At 42.6% G+C, this 26,508-nt stretch overlaps 1 protein-coding gene across 5 annotated transcripts in view; it reads left to right on the top strand.

Moving 5' to 3' along the window:
• The window catches only part of LOC132566037 (oocyte zinc finger protein XlCOF6-like), a 191,691-nt gene that overhangs the window by 126,021 nt on the left and 39,162 nt on the right, over positions 1–26,508 (top strand). For 2 of the 5 annotated variants that reach the window (XM_060230700.1, XM_060230698.1), the window contains exon 3: positions 13,043–13,169. The exons of 2 other annotated variants lie outside the window; for them this stretch is intronic. In XM_060230700.1, the coding sequence (XP_060086683.1) occupies positions 13,043–13,169 (127 nt within the window). Of the gene's footprint in view, positions 1–4,720; positions 4,871–8,238; positions 8,722–9,511; positions 9,627–12,820; positions 12,892–13,042; positions 13,170–16,177; positions 16,298–26,508 lie in introns of those variants that run through there. One more of the 5 variants, XM_060230694.1, reaches the window with a different exon arrangement.

Genomic DNA, 26,508 nt, shown 5'->3' with positions numbered 1-26,508 from the left:
GAAATGGATATTTTTGCCAATATGGTTAAAGGGATCCCGAAGAATGTAGCGAAAGAAAGATGGGAGAAAGTATATTTGTGGTTGGATAAAAACTGAAATTTATTTGATATTATTAATACTATTTGATACTATTAATAATTGTTATTATATTGCTTTTTATGAGGCATGTTGGTTTGATATTAATTTGTGATGTGGGTTTTAATACCACAACCCATCTCTTCCTGTAAGTAATTAAGTGTTATAGGATGGTGTTAATCCTATTTCTTTCTGTTATTTTTTTATTATATGTATGAACTGAAAGACTGAAAATAAAATACTGAAAAACAAAAACAAAAAAATGATACTGGCTGATTTGTTTTCAATTCCCTTCCTAATAATTCCCAGCATGGCGTTGGCCTTTTTTATTGCAAACACACTGTCTTGACATTTTCAATGAGTTATCTACCACGACCCCAAGATCTCTCTCTTGGTCAGTCTCTGCCAGTTCACACCCCATCAACTTGTATTTGTAGCTGGGATTCTTGGACCCAATGTGCATTACTTAGCACTTGGCCACATTGAACCGCATCTGCCACGTTGACGCCCACTCACCCAGCCTCAACAGATCCCTTTGGAGTTCCTCACAACCCTCTCTGGTTCTTACCCTTCACTCTGAATCTCAGAGCAGTTTATAATTCCCTTTACCTTCCTCCCCCACAACAAACACTCTGTGAGATAGGTGGAGCTGAGAGAGCTGTCCTGGAAGCTGCCGTTTCAAGGACAACTCTGCGAGAGCAATGGCTGACCCAAGGCCACTCCAGCAGCTGCAAGTGGAGGAATGGGGAATCAAATCCGGTTTTCCCAGATAAGAGTCCGCACACTTAACCAGTACACCAAACTGTTGGAACAACAAGATTTAAGTCCAGGAGCACCCTAAAGGTGAAACTGATACACATCTTGTTAGTCTTGAAGGTGCCACAGGAGTAGAATCTTGCTCTGTCCAAATAGTATACTTTCTTTCACTTTTTGATGCAGGTTTATTAGCAATAGAATAATTAACAGGCATTCTCACATTCTGACATGTTACTGTTTTATGGTTTCCCACGCTAATGCAACACAGATCAAAGGTTTTCTGAAATTGTTAATTTTACTATTCTGCTATTGGTTTTTAACTTTATACCACTTGGCATTCCAAACCCCACCAGCTATATGTGTCTCTGCTTATTGTACTTCATTCCTCGTCTGAAGAAGTGTGCATGCACACGAAAGCTTACGTTCTGAATAAAACTACGTTGGTCTTAAAGGTGCAATTGACTCCTATTTTGTTCTACTACTTCAGACCAACACGGCTGCCTATTTGGATCTTTCACTTACTATATGTTGCCTGTCTTCGGTTTTTATTTTTTCCTACCTCAGATAGCAAAAATTAAAGGTTCAGCAGTTGGTAATGCTTTCTCAAGTACTGGATATGTTTGAATTTTTGCTTACAGAAAACAAAAATATTTATTTAAATTCTATAAATATGCCAAATAATACAATGTTATTGTGATGGACTTAAAGCAGTCTATCTGAGTGGGGGTGAAAAGTTCATTCACTGGCTGAGCTGCTTCCAGGGATACGAATGTATCCAGTGGAAGGAGGCTGGCTGAGAGGTAAAATCTCTTCAGTGTTTGAGTTCAGTGGAAGTTCTACTGGAGATCAGAGCTAAGGACAGACTGTCAGCTTAGTTCCTGAGACAGAACTGGATTTTTAGAATTTCTGTCTGAAAGGGTTAATTTACAAGAAGGGGCAAAACCAAGGCTCCTTCTGAGGGAAAACTCTCAAAGCTGAGGCACACAATGTCACAAGGCAGAGGAAACTTTACGGCTCTGCTGAGGAGTTCTGTCAGTGCCAAAGGACAAACTCCTGGTTCTAAGATAGAGCACAAACACACTGGGAGAGAGGCTAAAGGTTCTTGTGGCTGTGAGAAAATCCCAAAAGTCAGTCAGGGATCCTAGCTGTGTGGGACTTAACACAAGGGAATTGAGGTGCTGGTGTGATTAGCCTTCGAGGCTTTTCGTTCCTAGGTATTATTCTACAGTCTGAAGTGTACCCAGGGGTGGAATTCTAGCAGGAGCTCCTTTGCATATTAGGCCTCACACCCCTGATGTAGCCAATCCCCCAAGAGCTTACAAGGCTTTTTTTTGACAAGCTCTGAAGACTGGCTACATCAGAGGTGTGTGGCCTAATATGCAAAGGAGCTCCTGCTAGAATTCTACCTCTTAGTGTACCTGAATGCTTGTGAAAAGTATCTGTGAAGGGATATAACTGTCACAAGTTCAGTCAGTCCTCTGAGTGAGTGAGAGAATGTGTGGATGTTATGTACTTAAGAAAAACCTGCAACATATTTATAAGTATTCTTCTAATGCAGAGTGTTATCCCAGCGTTAGGGAACCACAGTTTGTTTTTATATATTTTAGTAACAACCTGCCAACATCTCTAGGTTTTTGAGATTATTTAAATTCCTGCCTGCCAACTGAATTTTCATAAGCATCCCACCATTATTATTTCCTTCCTTACCTTTCTGTAAATAATAAATCTATTATGTGCTTTTGAATATAAAATGCATTCAGTGCTTCATTATTTCTGACAAGGTTTTATTCTGGTTCCCTCAGGCACTGGGTGTGAGGTGACAGAAATGTAAAGTAGCCCCTCATACACGCTGACCCTGATTGGTTCCTCACAGTTATAGATTAACACAGTTTAAGATTATACATTTCTGTCATTCGATCATTAAAAGACATTTATGTTAGATAGGAATTTTTTTTTAGATTAAAATTTACCCCATTTTGGGAGTAAATCCCAAATCCCTTTACCCCAGACTCCATATTGCTCAACCTTTGGAAAAATGTGGAAGTGCCTAGACACAAGAGTGAATTGGTTGCATTACTCATCTTAGCGGCAAAATTAGTAATAGCCCAACATTGGAAGGCTTCTGTCTTACCTACTAAACGTGTTTGGTTTTTAAAAATTTGGGACCTAGTAATAATGGACAAATTAGCTATTACCATAAGAAATTCTGAAACATCCAACACAGGCCAAGTAAAAAACTTGTTTGTGGAAAAATGGTTCCACTTTTTTGACTATGTACAATCTGAACAAAATGCACTGTGTAAATTACCGGACAAATACTTGACTTTTGCGTTATATTAGAACTACATTCTGCTTGGAATGTCTGTAATGTGATGGCTCATGGATGGATTCTATGTTTGTTAGTGTTATAGTTGATGTTTGTTAAATGGTTTATATGTTCTTACTTTAATAAAAATTTTAAAATTGAAAAAAATATATATTTTTTAAGTTGATTAAAGTACCACCTTTCCCTCTGAGAAACAAAGTGACTTATATCCTGAAAATCAATGCAGTCAATAGGATAATTGAAGGAAGGACAATGGCAAGGCAACCTTGTTCTGCCTCCATCTAAAGACTCAGAAGGCAGCATTAAAGCCTTCATGTATCTTGACCTATGCAAGAATGCTGAGGGACTCAGAATGTGCTGCCCTTTCACCTCCTTCCTGGAATCCACATTTGGGGTTACAAGCTTATGTAAACGTTGGTCGTTTCATTCTGCACGTTGTTAGTCAATGATTGTGTACGGAGGAATGTATAAAATAAAGCAACGCAACCATTGTCAGAGAGACGCAAGCAGCATGGACAGACTGAGTCGTGTGACCATTACTACAGATAATAAACAATGTAAAAAGTAAATTAGGTGGACAGAAACACCCCATAGAAAATGATATTCTCAGTCGAACCCCTGCTTGAGAAATAAGGCAGTTAATAGACTACATTTATTAAGTTGTGATGATGGACTGTCCATCATTCCTCAACTGTTACATGTTCATTGCCTTTGTTGTTTTCCCACACAACTGATGCTATCCAGACCAAATTTATGATTCCTTCAGTTTGTCAATTTTAGTTATTTTGCCGATGGATTCTAACATTGCGCTATTTTTGCTTGCTTGACCACTGCCCACCAGCTATATGTAGCACTGCTCACTGTACCTCATTTCATCATCTGATGAAGTGTGCATGCACACAAACGCTTACATTCTGAATAAAACTTTGTTGGTCTTAAACATGCAAATGGACTCCAACTCTAAGTGGGAACATGATGGAGGTTTTATTCAAATTGAGGTGGAGAGAGTGGGCATGAGGTGGAGAGTGTGGGCAAAGAAAACTCTTTCTCCCTCCCCCAAAACACTAAAACTCAAGGGCGTCCAGCTGCAAATAATGAAACAGGACTTCCTTGGGTGTGGCAGGTCTCTGAATAGTGGCAAGGGGAGCAGTTAGCAAAGCTGGGAGAGGAGGGTTTCCTTTGTTCTCTGATGGCATTTTGGCCGGACTCCCAGGAAGTCCAGGATGCTGGAGGAGATGAACCCCCCTTGGCCTGACCCAGGAGGGTCGATTCTCCGGTGGAACCATTAATTGTATGGATCCCCCAGTGCAGGACTAGCCTCCTCCAATGGAGTTTCCCAGCCGTTACTCGGGGGAGAAGGAAGGATGGAGACCAGGCGAGGGAGGGACTGGGGGGAGCCGCCTTTGCCTGAGACTGCGGGCTGATCCAGCCTGGAGTGACTCCCAACCATCAGCCCCATGGAGCAGCGGTGAGGGGGGCCTTGACGGGAAGAGAAGAAGCTTTTTCGGGGCTCTGCAGAAGTGAAACGGTTAAAAGAGGCGAGCTGTTTGCTGGAGAGGCCGAGCAAAGGAGGAGGCGGAGAGGGAAGAGAAGGGGGTGGGGCTCCAAACACGGAAAAGCCCCCTCCCCAGTCAGTCCTTTCGGTCTCCGCAGAGAGGAATCCGGCTCTCGCCAGGTGTTTTGGGGAAGGGCGATTTTCAATCCTTTCCAAAGGTGAGGTTCTTCTCTGTCGGGGTCTCCCTTTGTTAGAGGGGAGGTCCGGAGGCGCCTGTCTTGGAGGGGGGGCGGCCGGTGGTCTGCAGGGCTTGCAAGGCAGCTCTTTCCCGGGCGGCCTCTGGAGGATCGGGACCCGCCGGGCAGCCGGGGGGGGGGGGGGAGAGCCACTAGGCCAGCAGCATCCCTACATCCTGCCCTGCTGGAGGGTGGACGGAGTTTATCCGAGATAGATTGCTAATAGTTTTATATTTTTTAAGTTTCTTGTATCTTTTGTACTCTTTTATCAGATTCATCTTATAGGTTGTCTGTCACTTCGAGCCCCATTCCGGGGAGAGGGAGCAGGACAGAAATGGGATTGAATAAATACCCTCCATAGTGTCCCTTGCAGGGGTTGAAAGGCAGGATCTGATTTTGGTAATCCAGAATACATTCTAAACCATGGAGGGCAGAGGGCAGCCCAATAAGAAGTCCCAGGGGTGATCACATGGGAGGGGTCATTAATGCTGATTGGCTGTCCCCGCCTCTCAATCTGCAGGTTGTTGTGTTTTTTGGGGTGGTGGTGGTGGTGGTATTTATTTGCATTAATTGTAGAACAAAGCTCAAATCCGGTGACATCTTTAAGACAAAATTGCATTGAAGGTATATAAGCGTTTGTGTGCAAGTACGCTTCTTCAAAATAGTCCAGGTTTTTGCACTGTGTAAGAAAGGAAATATTAGTTTGTACCTATGTAATTTTTTTTTTTTGTTAGACTGATGGAATCTCATTCTATGCACTTAATGTGGTGCCTTCCATGAAGTCTGGATAGTCATGCTTGCATGTGAAAGCTTATTCCTTTTTTGGTCTTAAAGGTGTCACAGGACTCAAATGTTGTTCTGCAGCTTCAGACCAACATGGCTATCCAACTGAACATGACCTTTTGTTTTATTTAAACTTTCAACAACAGCAGTTAACAGGGAACTTTTATTACCTTTTATTGCTATCCAGACCAAATGGTGTTCCAATTTATTACACTATTTTGCCATGTGATCCCAACTTTATATCAGTTTACACTCTTAAACCCACCAACTGCATGTATTTCAGCCAACTGTACTCTATCCCCTTGCCTGAAGAAGTATGCATGCACATGAAAGCTTACATTCTGAATAAAACTTTGTTGGTCTTAAAAGTGCAATCTTGATTTCTGCTTTGTTCTACTGCTTCAGAACAACATGGCTGCCCACTTGTATGAATCTACATTAATTATAATCTGCCATCTAGTGGTTAAGCCTTTACCAATCCCTTTGTCCTGGCTCCAGTTTACCTTCAGATGTACCCACTAAAGAGACTGGTTCCCAGAAACTGGAAGCCAAGCTCATAACAGCCACAACATATTTTTAAAAGGCAAATATTGGTGTATTTGTTGCTTGAAGGAGAGCCAGTTTGGTGTAGTGGTTAAGAGTGTGGACTCTTATCTGGGAGAACCCGGTTTGCCACTCCTCCACTTGCAGCTGCTGGAATGGCCTTGAGTCAGCCATAGCTCTCGCAGAGTTGTCCTTATGTTTAACAATTTTTTAAATTATATTTCAGTTCTAGGAAAGATTAGGGAAAGGGAAACAGCTAGGGAAGGGGTAAATGGGGTTATAAAAATTTACATTTCAGTTTTTGTGTCTCCAACAGATTATCTGCTTTCACAATGCTTTAAACTATAGTTCCATTAACAATCTCTTCATATATATATATAATTCAAATATATATAATTAACATCTCAACAATCTATTCTAAGATACAATTTCTCTATCACTCTTTCATTTTACAGTTTTAAATCCATTTGTAGAATGGTTGACATAAGCCTTTTAAGTCCTGTTTACACTCTCCCCTCAGCAGATCTGTCAAAATGTCCATTTCTGCTGTTTCAAATATTTTCGCAATCACTTCGTTTTTTGGTGGATCAGTCTTCCAATTTTTTGAAAATTGTATTCTAGCTGCTGTTAACATATGAATACATAAATATTTGGTTTTTCTGTCCTTAACCCCTGGCATTATATTCAGTAGGAAACATTCTGGTTTAAACGGGATTACTTTACCACATACATTTTGAATCATTTTATAAACCATTACCCAGTATTTTTTAGCTTTTAAACACGACCACCAAATGTGATAAAAAGAACCCTCTTTATTATGACATTTCCAACATACATTTTTCATATCTGGGTACATCTTAGCTAGTTTGGCAGGTGCTAAATGCCACCTGTAGAACATCTTATAGATGTTTTCCTTAAATGCTGACTTTGTTATTTTCAAATTAGTCTGCCACATTTGTTTCCACTGTTCTAACTGTATACGATACCAAATTTTTTAGTTCAAGTAATCATGCTTTCTTTAACCACCTCCTCCATTTTTTGCTGTAATAACGAAGCATAAATTTTCTTAAATTTTCATCGGGGTCACAAATAGTTTTGTCAAAGGATGATGGGACTTTCTCAAATCCTTGATATTTATCCTTCTCAAATCCTTGATATTTATCCTTCCCAAATCTTGTTTGTATTTGTGCCCTCGTCCACCAATCCAAGTTTATGTTTTGACTTTTCAATTCTTCATTTGTTCTAAGAGTTGCATAGTCTTTTACTAAATCTTCATACCTCATGATATTTTGCCAGTCCATTATATTTGGTTGTGTAGAGGCTTTTGTGGGTGACACCCACTTTGGAACTTTCTTATAGTATTGTATCTTGATTTTCTCCCAGGTCTCCAAGAGCGATCTTATTATATTATTTTTAAAGTATTTATGGCTGTTGGCTTTTTGGTACCAGGGACGACGACTGCAGATTTATACCCTGCCTGTCTCTCTGAATCAGAGACTCAGAGCGGTTTACAATCTCCTATTTCTTCTCCCCCCGCAACAGACACCCTGTCAGGTGGGTGGGGTTGAGAGAGCTCTGACAGGAACTGCCCTTTCAAGGACAACTCCTGCGATAGTTATGGCTGACCCAGGGCCATTCCAGCAGCTGCAAGTGGAGGAGTGGGGAATCAAATGGGGTTCTCCCAGATAAGAGTCCACACACTCAACCATTACACCAAACTACACCAAATTGGAGATTGTTAGCCACTTTGAGACTCCGATTCAGAGAGAAGGGTGGGGTATAAATCTACGGTCCTTTTTGTCTTCTTCGTCGGTTTCGTCTTCTTCATCTTCCTCTTCTTCTCTTTAAAAACTTGCTATGTAATGTAGCACAGGGACATTGATCCTGATCCACAAACTAAACAAGGATGCTTTTTCTGATCCACCAGGGTAATCCTTAGGTATCTCTTCATCAGGATCAGTGATGTAACTCCGTTCTCTTTTTTTCCCTGCCTTTCTGATACCTTCCTCTCTCCCTCTTCACAGTCAAATTGAATAAGAGTGTCTTTCTAGAGTCAGAGACAACCCAAGAGGAAGGGGGAAGAGATGGAAGAGAAGGACCCCAAAGGCCCTGGAACTGGCAAGATTTCAAAAAATGGTCCCCATCCCATCCAAGCAGGGAGTGGTGCTGAATTTTTGGAAGGAGCTGTGCCAGAGAACTTGGATCAGGACATTGTGACTGCAGATGTACGCAGTCGATGCTTTCGGCAGTTCTGTTACCAGGAAGCTGATGGGCCCCGAGAGGTTTGCAGCCGTCTCCATGGACTTTGTAAGGACTGGCTAGAGCCAGAGAGGCACACCAAGAAGGAGATTGTGGACCTGGTGATCCTGGAGCAGTTCCTGGCTATCCTGCCCCAGGAAGTGCAGGGCTGGGTGAGAGGATGCGGGCCAGAGACCAGTTCCCAGGCAGTGGCCCTGGCCGAAGGTTTCCTCCTGAGTCAGGCAGAGGAGAAGAGGCAGGCACAGCAGGTGAGGAGCTTTCACGCACTCAATTCAAGCAATGGCTTTATCCTAAGGTTTCTTGCCAGCTATTTCTGTGTGTGAACTGCCATCAAATTACTTCCAATATACGGAACCCCAGGAACATCCTATAGTTAACTGGTCTTGATTGAGTCAAGGTCTTGATTGAGTCAGTCTGTTGAGTCAATTCAGGTCTTGATTGAGTCACATTTCCTGCTGCTTTCTACTTTTCTTAGCATTACAGCCTTTTACAGTGACTGCTGTCTTCTCCTAACGTCTCCAAAATACGATAGGCTCAGTTCAGTTATTTTAGCTTCCGCAGTGAATTAAGGCTTGATTTGATCTAGAACCCACTTATTTGTCTTTTTGGCGGTCCACAAAGTCTGTAGAAATGCTAAACTCTCCTTCATCAGCAGACTGTTGTTAAGATTTTGATAGACTCCTTTTCTGTAGCTGGGAATACCTCTCCTGATATCCCATCTACTCCTGGTGATTTCTTTCTGCCAATTGTTCTCAATGCAGCTTTACTTTCTAAAATTCTTCCTTGTTGTTCAAAAGATTCTTCTTGAAAGTAATCTGTCCTCCTTTCATCTCTTTTTTATAATGCTACAATGTATAGCTCCTATGTTTTCTTAGATATTTCTACTTCTAGATAGTTCAGTAGGCTGTGAAGAAAACCCAACTCTGATTCTTGCCCTTGTGATTATAGCAGCTTTGCGGTGGTGAAGTCAGGGATGAGGAGTCTCCCCCCAGTCCCATTCTTTCTCTTACCCCTCTCTCTCCCTTTGTGTTGTTTCAGATGTGGGGAGGATCCGTGAAGGTGGAAGCGAAGTTCTATGAGGCAGAAGGAGCTCCGTCAGAGGAAGGTCAGAGGGCACAGTCCCAGGAGCATGCCCAAGATGCCCTGTCAAGTGGTAAGGGGGCCTCCTGCCTAGAGGGGATTGGGACACGTAGTGAAGTTGTTGAGCAGAAACTTCAGGCCAGGAGAAAAGGGAAATACTTCTAAGTAGAATGGAGTTCTGGGGGAAAGAGCCCTAGGACGTTGCAGTGGTCACTCCAGTTTAAGGGGAAGTATATTGACAACCGTGACAATGAAATCGATGACCTTGAGCCAGACATCATGGAATGTGAAGTCAAATGGGCTTTAGAAAGCATTACTAACAACAAAGCGAGCGGAGATGATGCTATGCCAGTTGAGCTGTTCAGAGTCCTAAAAGATGATGCTGTTAAAGTGATGCACACATTATGTCAACAAATTTGGCAAACACAACAGTGGCCACAGGATTGGAAAAGATCATATTCCAATCCCAAAGAAGGGTAATGCCAAGGAATGTTCAAACTATCGCACCATTGCACTCATTTCACTTGCCAGCAAGGTCATGTTAAAGATCCTATAAGCTAGGCTTCAGCAGTATGTCGATCGGGAACTACCAGAAGTTCAAGCTGGGTCTCGGAGAGGTGGAGGAACTAGAGATGAAATTGCCAACATTCGATGGATTATGAAGAAAGCACGGAAGTATCAGAAAAAGGTCTATTTCTTACTGGGATTACAAATGGAAAAATTTCCAAAAGAAGATAGAACTTTAATCTGGTACTTGCTTTCAGCTGCTAGGACATTGTATGCGCAGTTGTGGAAGCAAGAAAAAATACCAAAGAAATGGGATTGGATTATAAAAGTTATGACATGGAGTGAAATGGACAAATTAACAAGAATATTAAGAGACTATGATTTAGAAGTTTTTAAGACGGAGTGGAAAAAGTTTAGAAGATATATAGAAAAGGAGTGGAAAATAAAAGGACATTGGACAATTTTTGACAATGATTAAGTTTTAAAAAGAAGAAGAATATAAATTTTTGTTTTAATAGTTAAGGGTACCTTTAATATTTGGGTTTTTTTAAGTAAATAACACTGGCGGGGGTCAAGTAACGGGGGGAGGGGTGGGTGGAAAGTAATATATGGGGTAGATAAGAGAAATTTTTAATGATGTAAGATATAGATATAGATTTATTACCATATGTTACTAATAAAGAAAAACGTCTATTTCTGTTTCATTGACTATGCTAAAGCCTTTGATTGTGTGGATCACAACAAACTGTGGCAAGTCCTTAAAGAGATGGGAGTAGCAGACCACCTCACATGTCTCCTGAGAAACCTGTATAAGGGTCAGGAAGCAATTGTCAGAACGGGATGTGGAATAACTGATTGGTTTAGAATAGGAAAAGGAGTTCGACAAGGATGTATATTGTCACCCTGCTTATTTAATTTATATGCAGAGTACATCATGCGGAATACTGGCCTGGATGAAGCAGAAGCCGGAATTAAGATTGCCGGGAAAAACATCAACAACCTCAGATATGCAGATGACACTACTCTAATGGCAGAAAGTGAGGAGGGCCTAAAGAACCTCTTGTTGAGGGTGAAAGAGGAGAGCACAAAAGTAGGCTTTAAACTCAACATAAAAAAAACTAAGATCATGGCATCTGGCCCCATCACACCTTGGCAAATAGAAGGGGAAGAAATGGAAGTAGTGACAGACTTCACATTTCTGGGATCCAAGATCACTGCAGATGGTGACTGTAGCCATGAAATTAAAAGACGTTTGCTCCTTGGAAGGACAGCTATGGCGAACCTGAGCAGTATAATAAAAAGTAGAGACATCACCCTGCCAACAAAAGTCCGTATAGTCAAAGTGATGGTATTCCCAGTAGTAATGTATGGCTGTGAGAGCTGGACCATAAGGAAGGCCAAGCGCAGAAGAATAGATGCTTTTGAGACATGGTGCTGGTGAAGACTCTTGAGAGTCCCTTGGACTGCAAGAAGATCAAATCAGTCAGTCCTAAGGGAAATCAGACTGTCAGATGCTGAAGCTGAAGCTTAAATACTTAGGCCACCAAATGAGAAGGGAGTACTCCCTGGAGAAGATCCTGATGCTAGGAAAGACAGAAGGCAAAAGAAGAACAGAATGGCAAAAGATGAGATGGCTGGACAGTGTTATTGATGTAACAAACATGAATTTGAGCAGACTTTGGAGGATGGTGGAAGACAGGAGGCCCTGGCATGACTTTGTCCATGGGGTCACAAAGAGTTGGACTCAACTGTGCGACTGAACAAAGACATACTCATTCATGGAGAGCAATTCCATTCTTATTTACGTTAATGGAGATATGCATATCTCACCTTCCTTCCATTAGAAGGACTCAAGGTGGCTCAAAAAAGAAAAGGAAGACAAATCTGGGTGCAGCTATGAACCAAGGTGAATCAATGGAACCGCCATGTTCTCCTGACCAGCATGGCCCAGACAAACCAAGGTCATCAGACTTCAGAAACTAAGAAAGGTCAGCCCTGATGAGTTTTTGTATTAGGAGACCACCAAAGAAATTCAGGGTTGCTATGCAGAGGCAGACAATGACACACCGCCTCTGAATCTCTCTTGCCTTGACGGCACTTTAGACACACACAAACATCCCCTGTTCTGGGGCAGCAAATCTCAGAAATCCCATTGCCAGATGCCAGTAATTTGGGCTCTGAGTCCCAGTTTAAAAAATTTTCAGGGGTATCTGGGGGGGCACAGTCAGAAAGAGGATACTGGATTAGAGATGGCAGTCCATGGCCTGGAGCCCATATGAGGCTTGGGGGTGGAACATGGGTTAGACAAGGAGCCATTTTCATGTCTTGTTAGGCCAAATACCTGGATGTGAAGTCAGAGCTTCAGTAGACACTCTGGAAACACATTGGCAGTTCCCCAGAATGTTAACTGATGTGCTAAAATCACATGGGTTTTGGGCTGGATGTGATGACGATGTGTCATGCCATGTGATTTCCGATCACCTGCTTTTCTCCTACCATTGCAGACTCCAGGATGGGTAAGAAGGTCCAGCAGGTGGGAGAATGTCACCCCTAGGCTTTTGGTCTGATCCAGCAGGGATGCTACAACAATTTGAGCTCCAGAGTTCACAGGGCACATTTCAAGTCTCACAGAAGTCTGAAATGTGTTGTACGCATTTATAACCTCTGAGGCTCATGGTACCTGGTGCTTCTATTTCAGAGAAGCAAAGCAATAGGAATTTGAGTTTTAAATCCTTCCTTCCAATTTTGTTTCCCTTGCAGGCAGTGAAGAGATGTTAGCGAGCTATTTTCCTTGCAGAAAAGTGGAAATGGTTGCTCAACCTCTGGTCCAGGTAAGGGGGGATGAATGGGGTAGCCAGGGTTTTCACTCCTTTCTCGGGCACACTTTTGCTCCTGTTGTCTGCCTTTGCACGTACCGAGCTCCACATCCTGCAACGTCACAAAACACCCCAATCTGACGAGGGAATCTGCTTTTTCTTTCAGTCTCCATTTTCCTTTGAGGAGGTGGCCGTGTATTTCACTGCGGCGGAGTGGGCCCTGCTGGATCTGGGCCAAAAAGCCCTCTACAGGGAAGTCATGCTGGAGAACTATGGGAGCATGGCTTTTCTGGGTAAGTATCTTTCATAGGTGCCAAAGGTGAATATTGTTACCATTAGGATAATGCAGTATATATTTGTGAGGCCAGTGCACTGAATTGGCTGTCACTTGGTGCATCGAGCAGTTGGGGTGGCTGTGAAAGTGATGTTCAGCATGGCCAGGTAGAGCGACACAAGCTCCCTGCACTGATCCAGGGCAGCTGAGGCCAGTGTTGTGGCCATCACCCATGCCAGAGAAGTTGTCTTGTCCTGAGGCCAAGGTAGGGCTGAGAGGCCCTCTGAAAGACTCTGGAAGAAGCCAGATCCTAATTTCTCAGTTCTCAGCCTTTACAACATCCTCTTCTCCAGATGACATCATGGCCATCCACTCTGACTGTAATCTGGAAAGATCCATCTCCCTTAGAGTGGTTAGGATTGTGGGCATGGATCGTGTCCATGGTTCCATCCTTCCAGAACAGCTCAGCTAGATGAGGCCAAACACACATCCACTCTTTCCTACAGTCTTCTCATGGATGCCTTCAGCTCTAGCTGTTAAGTGGAGATGGCTTTGACAGCTTCCTTTGGAGCTCTTCTGCCTTGTAAGGGTGACCTGCAGCAAGTAGTCCCACCAGTTAACACTGCCACTCAAGGAGAACTGGCTTAAGCCAAACCACATGGCATCCTCTGTTGCTGTGAGGAGGATCAGTGCTCACCCTAAGAGGGTGGAATTATCTGCTGTTGAAGAGATTCCTACTGACTCTGTCAGCTCAATAAATACAGAGACAAGTTCTTAGTTGAAACGTGGTTGAGCCATGGCCAGATGGAGGAAGCACTGCAGCAGCCTCCCATCTCCCCAAGAGACCAACTCTTTCCCAGAGGCTAAGCCCTTCCACCCCCTTGAGGCAGGAAGGCATCTGCCACAGAAAAACACAGAGGGACAGAAAAGCCAGGTATACCTGTCCATTCAGTGCTCCCTGATGCCCAGGTTTCTCTAAATCCGCCCCCAAGGAAGAAGATTGACAACAATGACACCCACGTGCTGTTCAATGGATCTGTCAAATTAACGTCCCCACGTTTAATTTAATTTTTTCGAATTATACCCCACCCTATCTCGCAAACGGGCTCTGGGTGGCTTACAAGATTAAAACCTTAAAGAAACATTAAACAAATCACATCCAGACTAAACAATATCGTGATTACAAAATCTGTAAAATTACAGCATTATCAAAGTAGTATTCAACATAACTTAAGCACCTAGTTGGTAAGGTACTTATAAGATGCTGATAAGGTGCTGGGGGAAGTGATGACTTCAGGAGATTCCCACTGGATCAATTAAAAGCTTGGCGGAAGAGATCCATCTTATAGGCCCTGTGAAACTTGGATAAGTCCTGCAGGGCTGGATCTCCAGTGGGAGCTCATTCTACCAGGTGGGGGCCTGGACCAAAAAGGCCCTGGACCTTATTGACGGCTTCCTTTGGAGCTCTTCTGCCTTGTAAGGGTGACCTGCAGCAGGTAGTCCCACCAGTTAACACTGCCACTCAAGGAGAACTGGCTTAAGCCAAACCACATGGCATCCTCTGTTGCTGTGAGGAGGATCAGTGCCAGTCCTTAGGACCAGTCCTTAGGACCAGGTCCTTAGGTCCTTAGGACCAGGAATCACAAGAAGATCTTGTGCAGCTGACAGAGCTCAGGGGGGCTCCTATGTGGAGAGGCGGTCCCAGAGATATGCAGGCCCCTGGCTATAAAGGGCCTTAAAGGTAAGGACCAACACCTGGAAATGGATCCAATACTCCAAGGGTAGCCAGTGCAGTTCGCCCAGCATATTACATCAACCTGGGCATGCTGAACACATATTCCTATCTCCATGTTTGGTGCGTGTTGTAGGAAGATGGAACAGGACAGACTCTTCTGGACTTTTCTTCACTGCATGTTCCTCTGGGATGGGCTTCCAGAGGCTCTTCCTCTGCTGTAACAAGTGAATGACTTTGAGGGCCCCTAAGCTAGTCTTCTGGCCGTCTCTTGCTGACAATAAGATACACTCCTTTCCAGAGAGACAGGCTGGCTTGATGCTTCTAGGAAAGGCAGAAATCCTTGAGGATTCAGAAACTGCTGTGCATTAGACAATGGACAAGCCCAGCTAAGGTGTAGAGCAGGCATCGCCAAACTTGCTTAACGTAAGAGCCACATAGAATACGCATCAGATGTTTGAGAGTTGCAAGACACGAATGTCAGATGTTTGAAAGCCGCAAATAGATGGAGAGAGGTGAAAAGAAAGCAACTTTAACTTTAAATGCCTTCTCCAACCTGCCGGCTGCCTTGGCTTGGAGAAGTAATTTACAGAGACAAATGCCATCTCCAACCCAGTCGATGGGGCAGTGGGAGCTTTAAGAGCCACACAATACAATTTAAAGAGCCACACGTGGCTCCTGAGCCACAGTTTGGCCGCCCCTGGTGTAGAGAATGGCTCAGAAACAGCAAGAAAATACAGCTGACCTTAGAGAAAGGTGGCCCTACACTGCAGGGTCGCTTTTCTCATGGGTCATTACCTGCCCTCCTAACAAATGGCATCTCTTCCAAAAACCATGGTGGTCCCCTCTGAACTGTGAGATTCACTTGGATAAATCCTGGTTTTATCCCCAGAAAACATGTATTTTGGGAAGGCTGAAAACCAGCTCCTACTGGCTCTTCACAACTAGAATGAAACGCTCAGTACAGTTTGAGAACTTTTTGATAATGTGATAACTTTTTCTGTTTAATTGTCAAGAGCTGAAAGTCACAAGAGCTGCATGGCAGGTCAAATGGGAGCAGCGGGGGAATCATTCTTTGTCACTTTCCCCCTTAAAATACATACGGGGAGTTTTGGGAGAGGAATATAAAAACATCTCTGCAGGAAGGCCTGATAGCGATAAGGTGTGGCCAGCGGTTCAGTTTAAAAGGAAGGAAGATCTTATTTAAAAAATGCAGATTCAAGAGTGAGTAGTGCTTGACTGGTGCTTCTTGGCTTCTTGTGTGGGTGCTGATTGAAACTCTTTCCTTATTCCAGCAACAGATGTAGGGGAGACAGCTGGGGAATTCCAGGGGTTCTCTTTGGAAACAGTCAAGAATGAAGATGCTGAAGAAAACTTTGGAGATGGACCCCAGAGGCAGGAGGAAAACCACACAGGTAAGAGAAAGGATAAGCCCATTCCTTGCCAAAGAGAGGTCCTCCCTGAAACCCCAGTACATGAAGAAAGGTCAGCCAACCAAAGAGGAAGAAAGGCCTCCGTGTGAACCAGAGAATCCCCTGCAGGGAAAAGGGAAATGAAAGTGCGACATTTGCAAAGACCTTCAGTCAAAGAATGAACTTTGATGCTAATTCGCTTAGTGCCAAGTTCTGCACAGTCGTCCTCAATAATTACTCCTTCATTTGATGAATAAATGTAGTTTATTGAAAGAGTTAAAAAAATTCTGTTGCAAGATAATTCTTGTTGAGTTATACATTCAAAACACAAAGTACCAAAATCCACCAATAACAGTCTCTTCCATCCCCCCCGCCCCCACTCAACACCCCAAGACCTCTGAACACCAAGAAAACAAAAGTAGACATTCTCTGGGAGTCAGATAGCACTGGTCACCCTTGGAGCCAAATGTTCCCTTTCCCAGGGCTAAAATGGTTACTTAAGGTACAGACATAACAGAAAGAGCAGGCAGAAATATACTGATAACAAGCAACGACCCTGAATGGTTACATAATGTCATATAACAGCCTGAGAATAAGATCATGGCAAGAGGCACTCTTCACAGGAGAGAAATTGTATAGTTGCTTGGAATACAAAAAGAGCTTCAATCCTAAAAGAGCCCTCAAAGAAGTAACAGAGGTGGGGAGTCAATATTAATGACCAGAGTCCCAACCAAGGGTCTCTGATGCAGGAGGCTTAATGTACTTTCAAAGTGTGTCTTATTGTACACTTCAGAGTACACCAGGTGGAAGGCATTGAACTATTTGGAGCTTGGGTGGAACTTAAGGAGCCGACCAGACTTCCTTGTGTGGATTCTAACAAGATCTCTCTCTCTTTATTCAAGCAGGGGATGATCAGAGGACTGAGGAGGATAGGGAACTGCATCGTCTGTTACCTGATGGAGTCAAGAAGGAAGTTGTGAGAAGAAATGTCAAGATTCAACGCAGACAGAAGAGGCAGAAAGTCCGTCACAGAGTGAAGAAGATGGATAGATCCATTCCTTGTCAAGGGGGAGATTTCCAAGAAGCAATTCCAATGTTGGAGGAAACATACAAATGCTTGGAGTGTGGAATGAACTTCTCAGATCAGACCCAATATACCATCCATTTCAAAATGCACAGTGGAAAGAAGAACCAACAATGCCTAGAGTGTGGAAAGGCCGTGATTACCAGAGCAGAGTTCCTTAGACACCTAAGAACACACAGAGGAGAGAAACCTTCTAGCTGCTCAGACTGTTCTAAGAGCTTCTCAGAGAAATCAGACCTTGTTCATCATCAAAAAATTCCTATAGGAAAGAAACTTTTAATCTGTTCCAAGAGTGGAGTGATGTTCTTGAACGGAAAAGAGGGTAACATGCATTTTTCAAAGCACAGTTTACTGAATACACATCAGTGCTTTCAGTGTGGAAAGTACTTCAGATATAAATCAAAATTCCTTGTACACCAAAGGATCCACAGAGTTGGGAAAATTTTTGAATGCTCACAGCGTGGAAAGAAATTCAATCAAAATTTCTGTCTTATAAAACATCAAAAAGCCCAGAGGGGGGATAAGTTTTTAGAATGCTCAGAGTTTGGGAGGAGATTCAGTAGGAGTAGCACTTTTCAACAACATCAAAGAATCGATAAAGGGGAGAAAACTTTTGAATGCTCAGAGTGTGAGAAGAGATTCAGTCGGAGTAGCGGTCTGCAACTGCATCAAAGAACCCACACAGGAGAGAAGCCTTTTGAATGCTCAGAGTGTGGGAAGAGATTCAGTCAGAGTGGCAATCTTCAACAGCATCAAATAATCCACACAGGGGAGAAGCCTTTTGAATGTTCAGAGTGTGGAAAGAGATTCAGTCGGAGTAGCAGTCTTCAACTGCATCAAAGAACCCACACAGGGGAGAAGCCTTTTGAGTGCTCAGAGTGTGGGAAGAGATTCAATTGGAGTAGCAATCTTCAACTGCATCGAAGAACCCACACAGGGGAGAAGCCTTTTGAGTGCTTAGAATGTGGGAAGAGATTCAGTAACAGTGGCCATCTTCGGAGTCATCTCAGAAGCCACACAGGAGAGAAGCCTTTTGAATGCTCAGAGTGTGGGAAGAGATTCAAGGACAGTAGCAGTCTTCAAAAACATATAACCATCTATACAGAGGAGAAGCCTTTTCAATGCTCAGAGTGTGGGAAGAGATTCAGTCACAGTAGCAGTCTTCAACGGCATCAAAGAACCCACACAAGGGAGAAGTCTTTTGAATGCTCAGAGTATGGGAAGAGATTCAGTCACAGTAGCAGTCTTCAACGGCATCAAAGAACCCCCACAGGGGAGAAGCCTTTTGAGTGCTCAGAGTGTGGGAAGAGATTCAGTAACAGTGGCCATCTTCATCAGCATCAAAGAACCCACACTGGGGAGAAGCCTTTTGAATGCTCAGAGTGTGGGAAGAGATTCAGTCACAGTAGCAGTCTTCAACGGCATCAAAGAACCCACACAGGGGAGAAGCCTTTTGAGTGCTCAGAGTGTGGGAAGAGATTCAGTCAGAGTGGCTATCTTCATCAGCATCAAAGAACCCACACAGAGGAGAAGCCTTTTGAATGCTCAGAGTGTGGGAAGAGATTCAGTCGGAGTGGCAATCTTCAACGGCATCAAAGAACCCACACAGGGGAGAAGCCTTTTGAATGCTCACAGTGTGGGAAGAGATTCAGTTGGAGTGGCAGTCTTCAACTGCATCAGAGAACCCACACAGGGGAGAAGCCGTTTGAATGCTCAGAGTGTGGGAAGAGATTTAGTTGGAATGGCAGTCTTCAACTGCATCAAAGAACACACACAGGGGAGAAGCCTTTTGAATGCTTAGAGTGTGGGAAGAGATTCAGTCGGAGTGGCAGTCTTCAAAGTCATCTCAGAACCCACACAGGGGAGAAGCCTTTTGAATGTTTAGAGTATGGGAAGACATTCAGTCAGAATAGCCATCTTCAGCGGCATCATGGAATCCACACAGGACAAAAATCTTTTGAATAGAAATTCAGTCAACATTCTAATGTTCAACAACATCTTAAGAACACTCACTGGGAAAAGACACTTAACTTCTTAGCCTTGTAAATGATATTGAACTGAACTGTAACTATGATTTGATGATAATTTTATGGACTTTTATTCCAGAATAGAGCTGTTCACAGATGTTCCAAAACTAGACAGAATTTTAGAAGCAAAAGTCTTAAATTTGGTTGTAATTTGAACCCAAAACATGGTAACATTTGTTAAGGCCAACTTCAGAAACTTATCTTTCCATACAGCATTACACTGTTCTCACATTACTTGCAGTTTATGCTATCTTTTGATTGGTAGTTGAGGAGCAGTGTGAATGTCTCATTTTCTTAACTGCATTGACTCAATATGTGTAATCCACCTTCAGAATGCCTCCCACCTTAGAGAAACTTTTCCTGTCCATCTCCCTCTCCTCCACTCCGTGGCAGAAGTAGTCCTCTTCCTGCTCTGAAAATGCATTTCCTCACTAAGCTCAATCAGCAACTTTTTTCTCCACAACCCTGGAAGCATTTTTGCCTGTGAAATGGGGTTTCTTCCTTATTTAGAGTGCATTACCCTAATACATAGACATAGAATAAACATTCTCCAAGGAACTGGAGCCATTGTCCTCAACAGTAGCTCAATCCCCCACAAAAATCATGAACTCTCCACAGATTCATCAGCCATCTGTCAATAACCTTACCTCTTAAATCAGTCCTTTTCTCCCACCGCATTTGTGTGATTCATTCACACCAATTCACGCTCCTCCCCATTCAGATCTGCTCCTGCTCCTTTTCTTGCAGTTCATTCCTACTTAGAGCCCTGGCCTTCCATGAAGACATACATATACCCCATGGTGCTGAGGTTTCAGTATGGAGACTAACAACTGGGAGTCCCATAGAAGTTGCTGGGTGACTTTGGGCCAGTCACTCTCTCAGTCTGATGTACTCAGCGCAGTTGTTATGAGGAGAAAACCACAGATGAGAAAAATGATACTTGTAAATTTCTTTGGGTCCGTATTTGGAGAGAGAAACAAGGTACAGTTACCTAGAAAACAAAATGATGCTTCAAAAACTTGTGAAGTCTTTAAAGTCACTTAAGACTCTTGTTTTATCTTAGCCTCGAACTACACCTCTGCTCTTGCATGTCACCCACCCTAAACACCGTCCCTCACCCCAACAGCATTATTGTTCTCTTCCAACTGGCAAAGATGTTAAAAGATGCATTTTCTCTCCTTGTGTCTTCAGTCTGTGTGCAGAACATAGCATAATTATCACTGTCATTAACAAATGGAGAGACTTAAAGGTTTGAGTTCTCTAGTTTTCTGGAAACCCCAAGAACTCATCATCGCTAGAGTCAGAATTTATGAAGCACATTTGCTCACAATCACTGACATCACTTTCTTCGCTGTCTTCATATAAGATACCGTCTTCACTTCCATCTAAGGCATTGCTAATACCACATTTTTTGAATGACTGTACAACGATCTCCTCCTTTACTGAGTCCCATGATGTTTTCACCCATTCACAAACTTGAGCAATGGTGGGCCTCTTAATTCGTCCAGTAGATGTCAGATCAGGATTACCAGCAGCCATCCATTTGTTCCACTCTTCTCTCATTAAGACCTTAAATGGCTTGTTGATGGAAACATCAAGAGGTTGCAACTGGCTGGTAAGACCTCCGGGAATTACAGCTAGATGAGTCTTCACTTCTTTGAAGCACTTTTTTGTTGGTTTGCTAATATGTGCTCTAAACTGGTCAAGCACTAACAAGGCAGGTTTTTTAGAAGTCCTCCAGGACGTTTGGACCACACCTTTTCAACCCATATTCTCATTCCATTTTCATCCATCCATCTTTTCTCATGTACATGTACAACAACAACTTGCGGAATCACCTCTTTTGGAAATGTTTTCCTTTTGAAAATCAACATGGGTGGCAATTTGGTGCCATCGACACAGCAGGACAACACAGCTGTGTAATGGGTCTTCTCATGCCCTGAAGTTTTCACAGTGATGGTTTTGGCACCTTTCAGATCTACAGTCCTATTAGATGGCACATCAAAGGTTAGCAGGACTTCATCCATATTCCCAATCTGGCCAATTTCAAAGCCATTTTTCTTCCTAGCATCAATAACAAATTTATGAAGCGACAGAATTTTAGATTCATATTCTTTTGGCATTTTTTGCGCAATTCTAGTTTTGGTCCACATAGCAAGACCACATCGCCTCATAAATCTGTAGCACCATGATGGTGATCCTGTAAAATCCTGAATGCCTTTCTCTATAGAAATGCGTTTTGCTTCAAATATGATCATTTTTGTCGAGACAGAGAAGCCATTATTCCGGTGACGTATGATGCATTCTTTCATATATTTAATGCTCAAAGTGGAACATCATATGTATGGGGTAAATCAAGATTTATTTTTTTTAATGAATTGTGCCCCCGGCAGCCAGCATTCATAGTACCTCAGACAAGCCCAGCCATTGAATGGAGAGTAATGCGCATGCGCACTGCTGTCCCCTCTGTCTACTAGGAAATGCAAACTTTTCTCCAATCAGCGCGGCAATAACACAGCCAGCAACAGCACTCTTCTCCAGTCAGCGCGGCAATAACACAAACTCTTCTCCAATCAGCGCAGCAATAACACAGCCAGCAACAGCACTCACTCCTCGCTTGCAGCCTTCCCTCCTCCTCTGTACGATCTCCTCCTCCTTGGCCGGGACCCGCTTCTTCACGCTGCCAACATGAAATTGTAAGTTTCCTGCCTGGACCCGCTCCCCTTCTATGTAGTCCTTGCTTTCTGATCTGGCTGCAGGCTTCCCCACAGCATCATTAAGGTCCCCAACGTGCACTCTTTTTTGCAGTATTTACTCCATAAGACGCACACACTTTCCCCCCCACTTTTTTGGGGGGAGGGGAGTGCGTCTTATGGAGCAAAAAATACGGTAGTTTCAGATGAAGGTGGAGGGAAGATTGGTGAACAATTTTAGATATGCATACAACACCACATTATTGGCAGAAAACAGTGAAGACTTGACATGAACACTGAGGATGGTTAAAGCTGAGACCCGACCCTAGAGAGCTGTTGCCAATCTGAGTTGGGAGTAGAGTATTGAGTAAGGCGTTTAAGATTGCAGCGGCGGTAGCTGACTCTCTCAGAAGCTCCATGGATTTTTATTAAACAAGATAAGTGTTTACCTTTTATCAGGTTCTCACTGCTACACCCTCACGTTTGAACAGCTGCTCAGTTCTCTGAGTATTTGGGACGTATTGCCAGCCAGTAACCTCCCAAGTATATTTATGATCTGGCATGAGAAGGCTCTCCTGACTACGGCTGACTTAATTGAGTATAATTGGATTCTCTCTGGCTGCTGTGGAGTGAAGCAGTAAATAACGTTAAGGTGCTCGGCCATAGGAACTAAAAGACCTGAAACGTAAACTTTGAACTATTCCTGCATTGGTTTTCTTTGCGTGCAGGTTGTGGAGGACAGAAGACTGTAAACTGTTATGGGGAAAAATAGAGTGTGCCCTGTTGAGGGGCTGGATGATCTGTCTTTAAACAAGCAGTCAAAATTGGAGGATTTCTACGCTCCAGTTAAACTCCAAAATAGATGCGAAGGTTTGAAAGCCGACACTGAGGAACCAAAATGCTCAGAGCCAAAATGCTCAGAGCCAAGTTACTTCAAAGGAAACTCCCCCCTTCTCCACCCCGCTCTCAGGACTTACAATCGTATAATCACAGTGAAGAGCTGGAGCTTCTAGCTCACCAATCCTCCCTGATGGCAGAGTCACTCCAGAGGATATTCCACCAGGAAAATTTTTTTTAAAACTTTGCTTCAGAAGAGAGACACTCTCACAGAAACAACATTCCGTCCCCTGCTGAGCAAATCGAGGTACATGAGAAACCAACAGAACCATTAAATAAACAGAAGGATATTACGACTCGTTTCTCATTAATTTACAACCCCAACAGTGTGGTAATAAATGTTTTTCCTTTGAAAAGAAGACACATTAATTGGAGTATAAAAGGGAAGGCTAGATTCCATCTAGCAGCCTTACTTAAGGTTATTCCAAAATCCATTGATCTTGTTAGTCTGGAAAGACTTCCTGGAATGTTGCATTTTGAATGTTGCATTTTGAATGTTTTCTTCTCCATTTTAATACAAAAAGAATTCCTGCTGTTTTGTTTGCACAAGCCTCTAAGCTTTCAACATTACAAATTAAGCTTCAAAGACATTTTAGAAATTCTGAAATTTTGAGGCTATTACCAAAGTATGGTCCAACTAAGAAGGGTATCTTGAACTCAAAAATTCTTATGTCAGAAAACCTGACTCCTTTAGTTCCTGAAAATAAATTTGAAAAAGAAAATCTTCATTCCAGTGGCTCAGAAGAGGAAGTGGAAGCTAGCCTCCTTTCTTCTTTTACTTCACTTCCAGTGTGCAGACAGGACTCTCTGATACACTGCCTTATCATCTGACATATGTCCTGAAAGATTTAAGACAGAAATCAGAGGTCTGTGAAATTAAATTGAGTTCTAATTTTGTTAAACCTCTGCAAGAGCCACTTAGAGGAATGGACATTTCATCTCCTGAAGCAAGACGATATCCCCTTGAACCTACTATTAAAATAAACAAGAGGAGCAGCCATACTAATTCAGCGGTGGCTTCAGACATACCTGAATTAAATGTGATAACTGAAGTCCCTGCCGGGTCTCCAGAGAAAAAACCAAAAAAATCTCTTTTTTATGTCTCAAACATGATTATTTTAAGGCAGCTTGGAATTCTCCATGTTCTCTGTTTGGAAAGCGGCCAGGAAGCAGCCTTGGTTTTCATTGGAGACTGGGTAAGTACAAGAGAATTGATCCATTTGGAAATAAATTGGAATTTGAAAATAAATTGGCAGTGCAAGTAAATTGGCTATTGTGCAGAATTTTGGCTATTGTGGAGTTTTAAGAATGCACTGTGAAAGTATAAAGACGACCAAGCTGGCCACACTAAATTGTTTCTGTATAATTATAGAAGCTTTAAGTTTGCAACTGCCTTTATTTACAAAGTTTGTGCCTAAACCACTTGAGGTTAATGAAATATATGCATCATAGAAGTCTTTTTAGAATATGTTATGGCTTAAGACTTTTTAGAAAATGTCTTACTGCCTTTAGAACATGGTATAAACAATGTTTACAAGAGTTATTTTGTTATATGAAAACTCCTATGTTGCTTAGAGTTTTATTATTTTTATTATGTGTTAATAATAAAACAATTTGAAATGTTCCTCATAAAAATGTAGTACTGCATTGATTCAAAGCAGAAAAGGTTTGGTCACACATTCCGGGAGATGGTAACCAGAGCAGTCACTGTACTGATAACAGCCACAGCAAGAAGTGAGAAGTTGTGTTTTTGTAAGCACATTCCTTTGATTCTACAGTCTGTTTTCTTTTACTCTATCACCCAGAACAGTTTTTAGCCAGCAATTATTAGTCAGTAGAATTAAAGCACAGTCCTGTGCCAGAAAATAAGCAATGCCATCACTAAATAAGTTATGCCATCACTAATGTGCCTTGTTTTTGATTAAATGTAAAGTTCCCATTGGGAAGCCTCAAACGGTGCTTTGCTGAAGTCTAGCCTCCAACATGAAAAGCAAGGGACGTTGTTTTGTCTGAGAAGCATTTCAGACTCCAATCAGAGTGATCTGTGTTCCATCATTCTACATCCGTGCCAGCATCCAGCTGATGACAGTTACTGAAGCAAGCCCGCAACTCCCCCGCAGCTGCAAAGCAGCTAGAGATAAAGACAGCACAACAGAACTGAAAACCATTCCTAATGTTTTCTGAAGCAAGCTCCGGCACCGACATGAGTTTTTCTTTTGAGATTACCTACAGCAGAGGTTTTTCTGCTGTCCTTGATTCTTCTTGGGAAGAAGAGAGTTATTGGCTAGTTCAGTGTTGTATTGAGTAAAACTGCAATTAAGATTTTGTATTGTGCCTTTTTTTAAAATTTGTGTCTTATTTTGTTTCTGTATACACTTTTTGTATGTATGTGTTTTGTATGTGTTCTTGTATGTATAAGAGATGCTGTAAGAAACCTTATGTACTACCAGATATTGGGCTTAATGAGGTAGATAATTGAGAATATGTAATGGTTTCCTAAATGTCTTAAATTGGATCATAAAGAGGTCCAAAAGGAGGGAACGTGGTGTCATTGTATGCAAAGCCAAGCAGTTTCTATGCACATGCTGGGAAAGTGAAAGTAACAGAACTGCCAGGTAGATCATCTAAGTGACAGAAGGTGGCTGGTTGCCAGATTGCATCAGCCTGGGCAATGTCAGCATGACTCAGCAGCAAGCTGGTTGGTTACCTGGGTGGATGATGTGTATAAATGTACAAAGACACTTCACTGTGTGTGGGATATGTATGGTGGAGTTGCAGCAGAGCATTCTGTCGGTTTGGAGAGTGGAGGTGTAAATAAATTGTATATAGTGGTTTTATCACTGCTGTGTGCAAGCCTTCATTCTTTGCGTCACTAAAGACCACCCTCACTAAGCACAGGCGCATCAACACGTGGCAGGATTTCTTTTAGGTTGGCCCTCTTTATGAAATTGGCTTGGGTCTCTTTATGAAATGGGCAACAAGAGTTCTTAGCTCTTCATTCATATTGCTCTAAGTTGAGAATTTAGGTCAGTGTGTGAAAGTTGAAGCTGTCTCGAGGCAGGAAAGGTCTTGTATGGTATGGTCCTTATATGGTATTGCAGGAAGCAGGATAACTAGCTATCTGTAAAAGCTTGCTAGAAAGTAGGTCAAAGGTAAAAGTGAACTGAGGACAATCTCAGCCTTAAATGTTTTGATTTGGCAATATGATTGTTGATATTAAAATGCAGCTGGAGTCTTTGGAATGCATAACATCAGATGCTATCAGATGAGATAGAGATGGTGAGATGGGTTCAAGCCTTTATAAATCTTGGACTTTTGAGCAATAGCTGATGACTGAATGAGAGGCCGGGACCTCTATGCTGCTCAGCCCAGAAATTAACAAGCCTTTGTTAATTTCAAGCCTGATCTGAATAGAGACAGGAGACTGTCCCTAGGCTGGTCAGGCCAAACAAATGGGACTTGGGACTTAGATTTTAAATGAAGTCTAAATGGAGTCTAATAACTAATAGGGTG

Source organism: Heteronotia binoei, chromosome 2 (genome assembly GCF_032191835.1).
Source record: "Heteronotia binoei isolate CCM8104 ecotype False Entrance Well chromosome 2, APGP_CSIRO_Hbin_v1, whole genome shotgun sequence".
Classification (NCBI taxonomy): domain Eukaryota; kingdom Metazoa; phylum Chordata; class Lepidosauria; order Squamata; family Gekkonidae; genus Heteronotia; species Heteronotia binoei.
The sequence above is the reverse complement of the archived record's forward strand: the minus strand, read 5'-3'. Positions and strand labels throughout refer to the sequence as shown.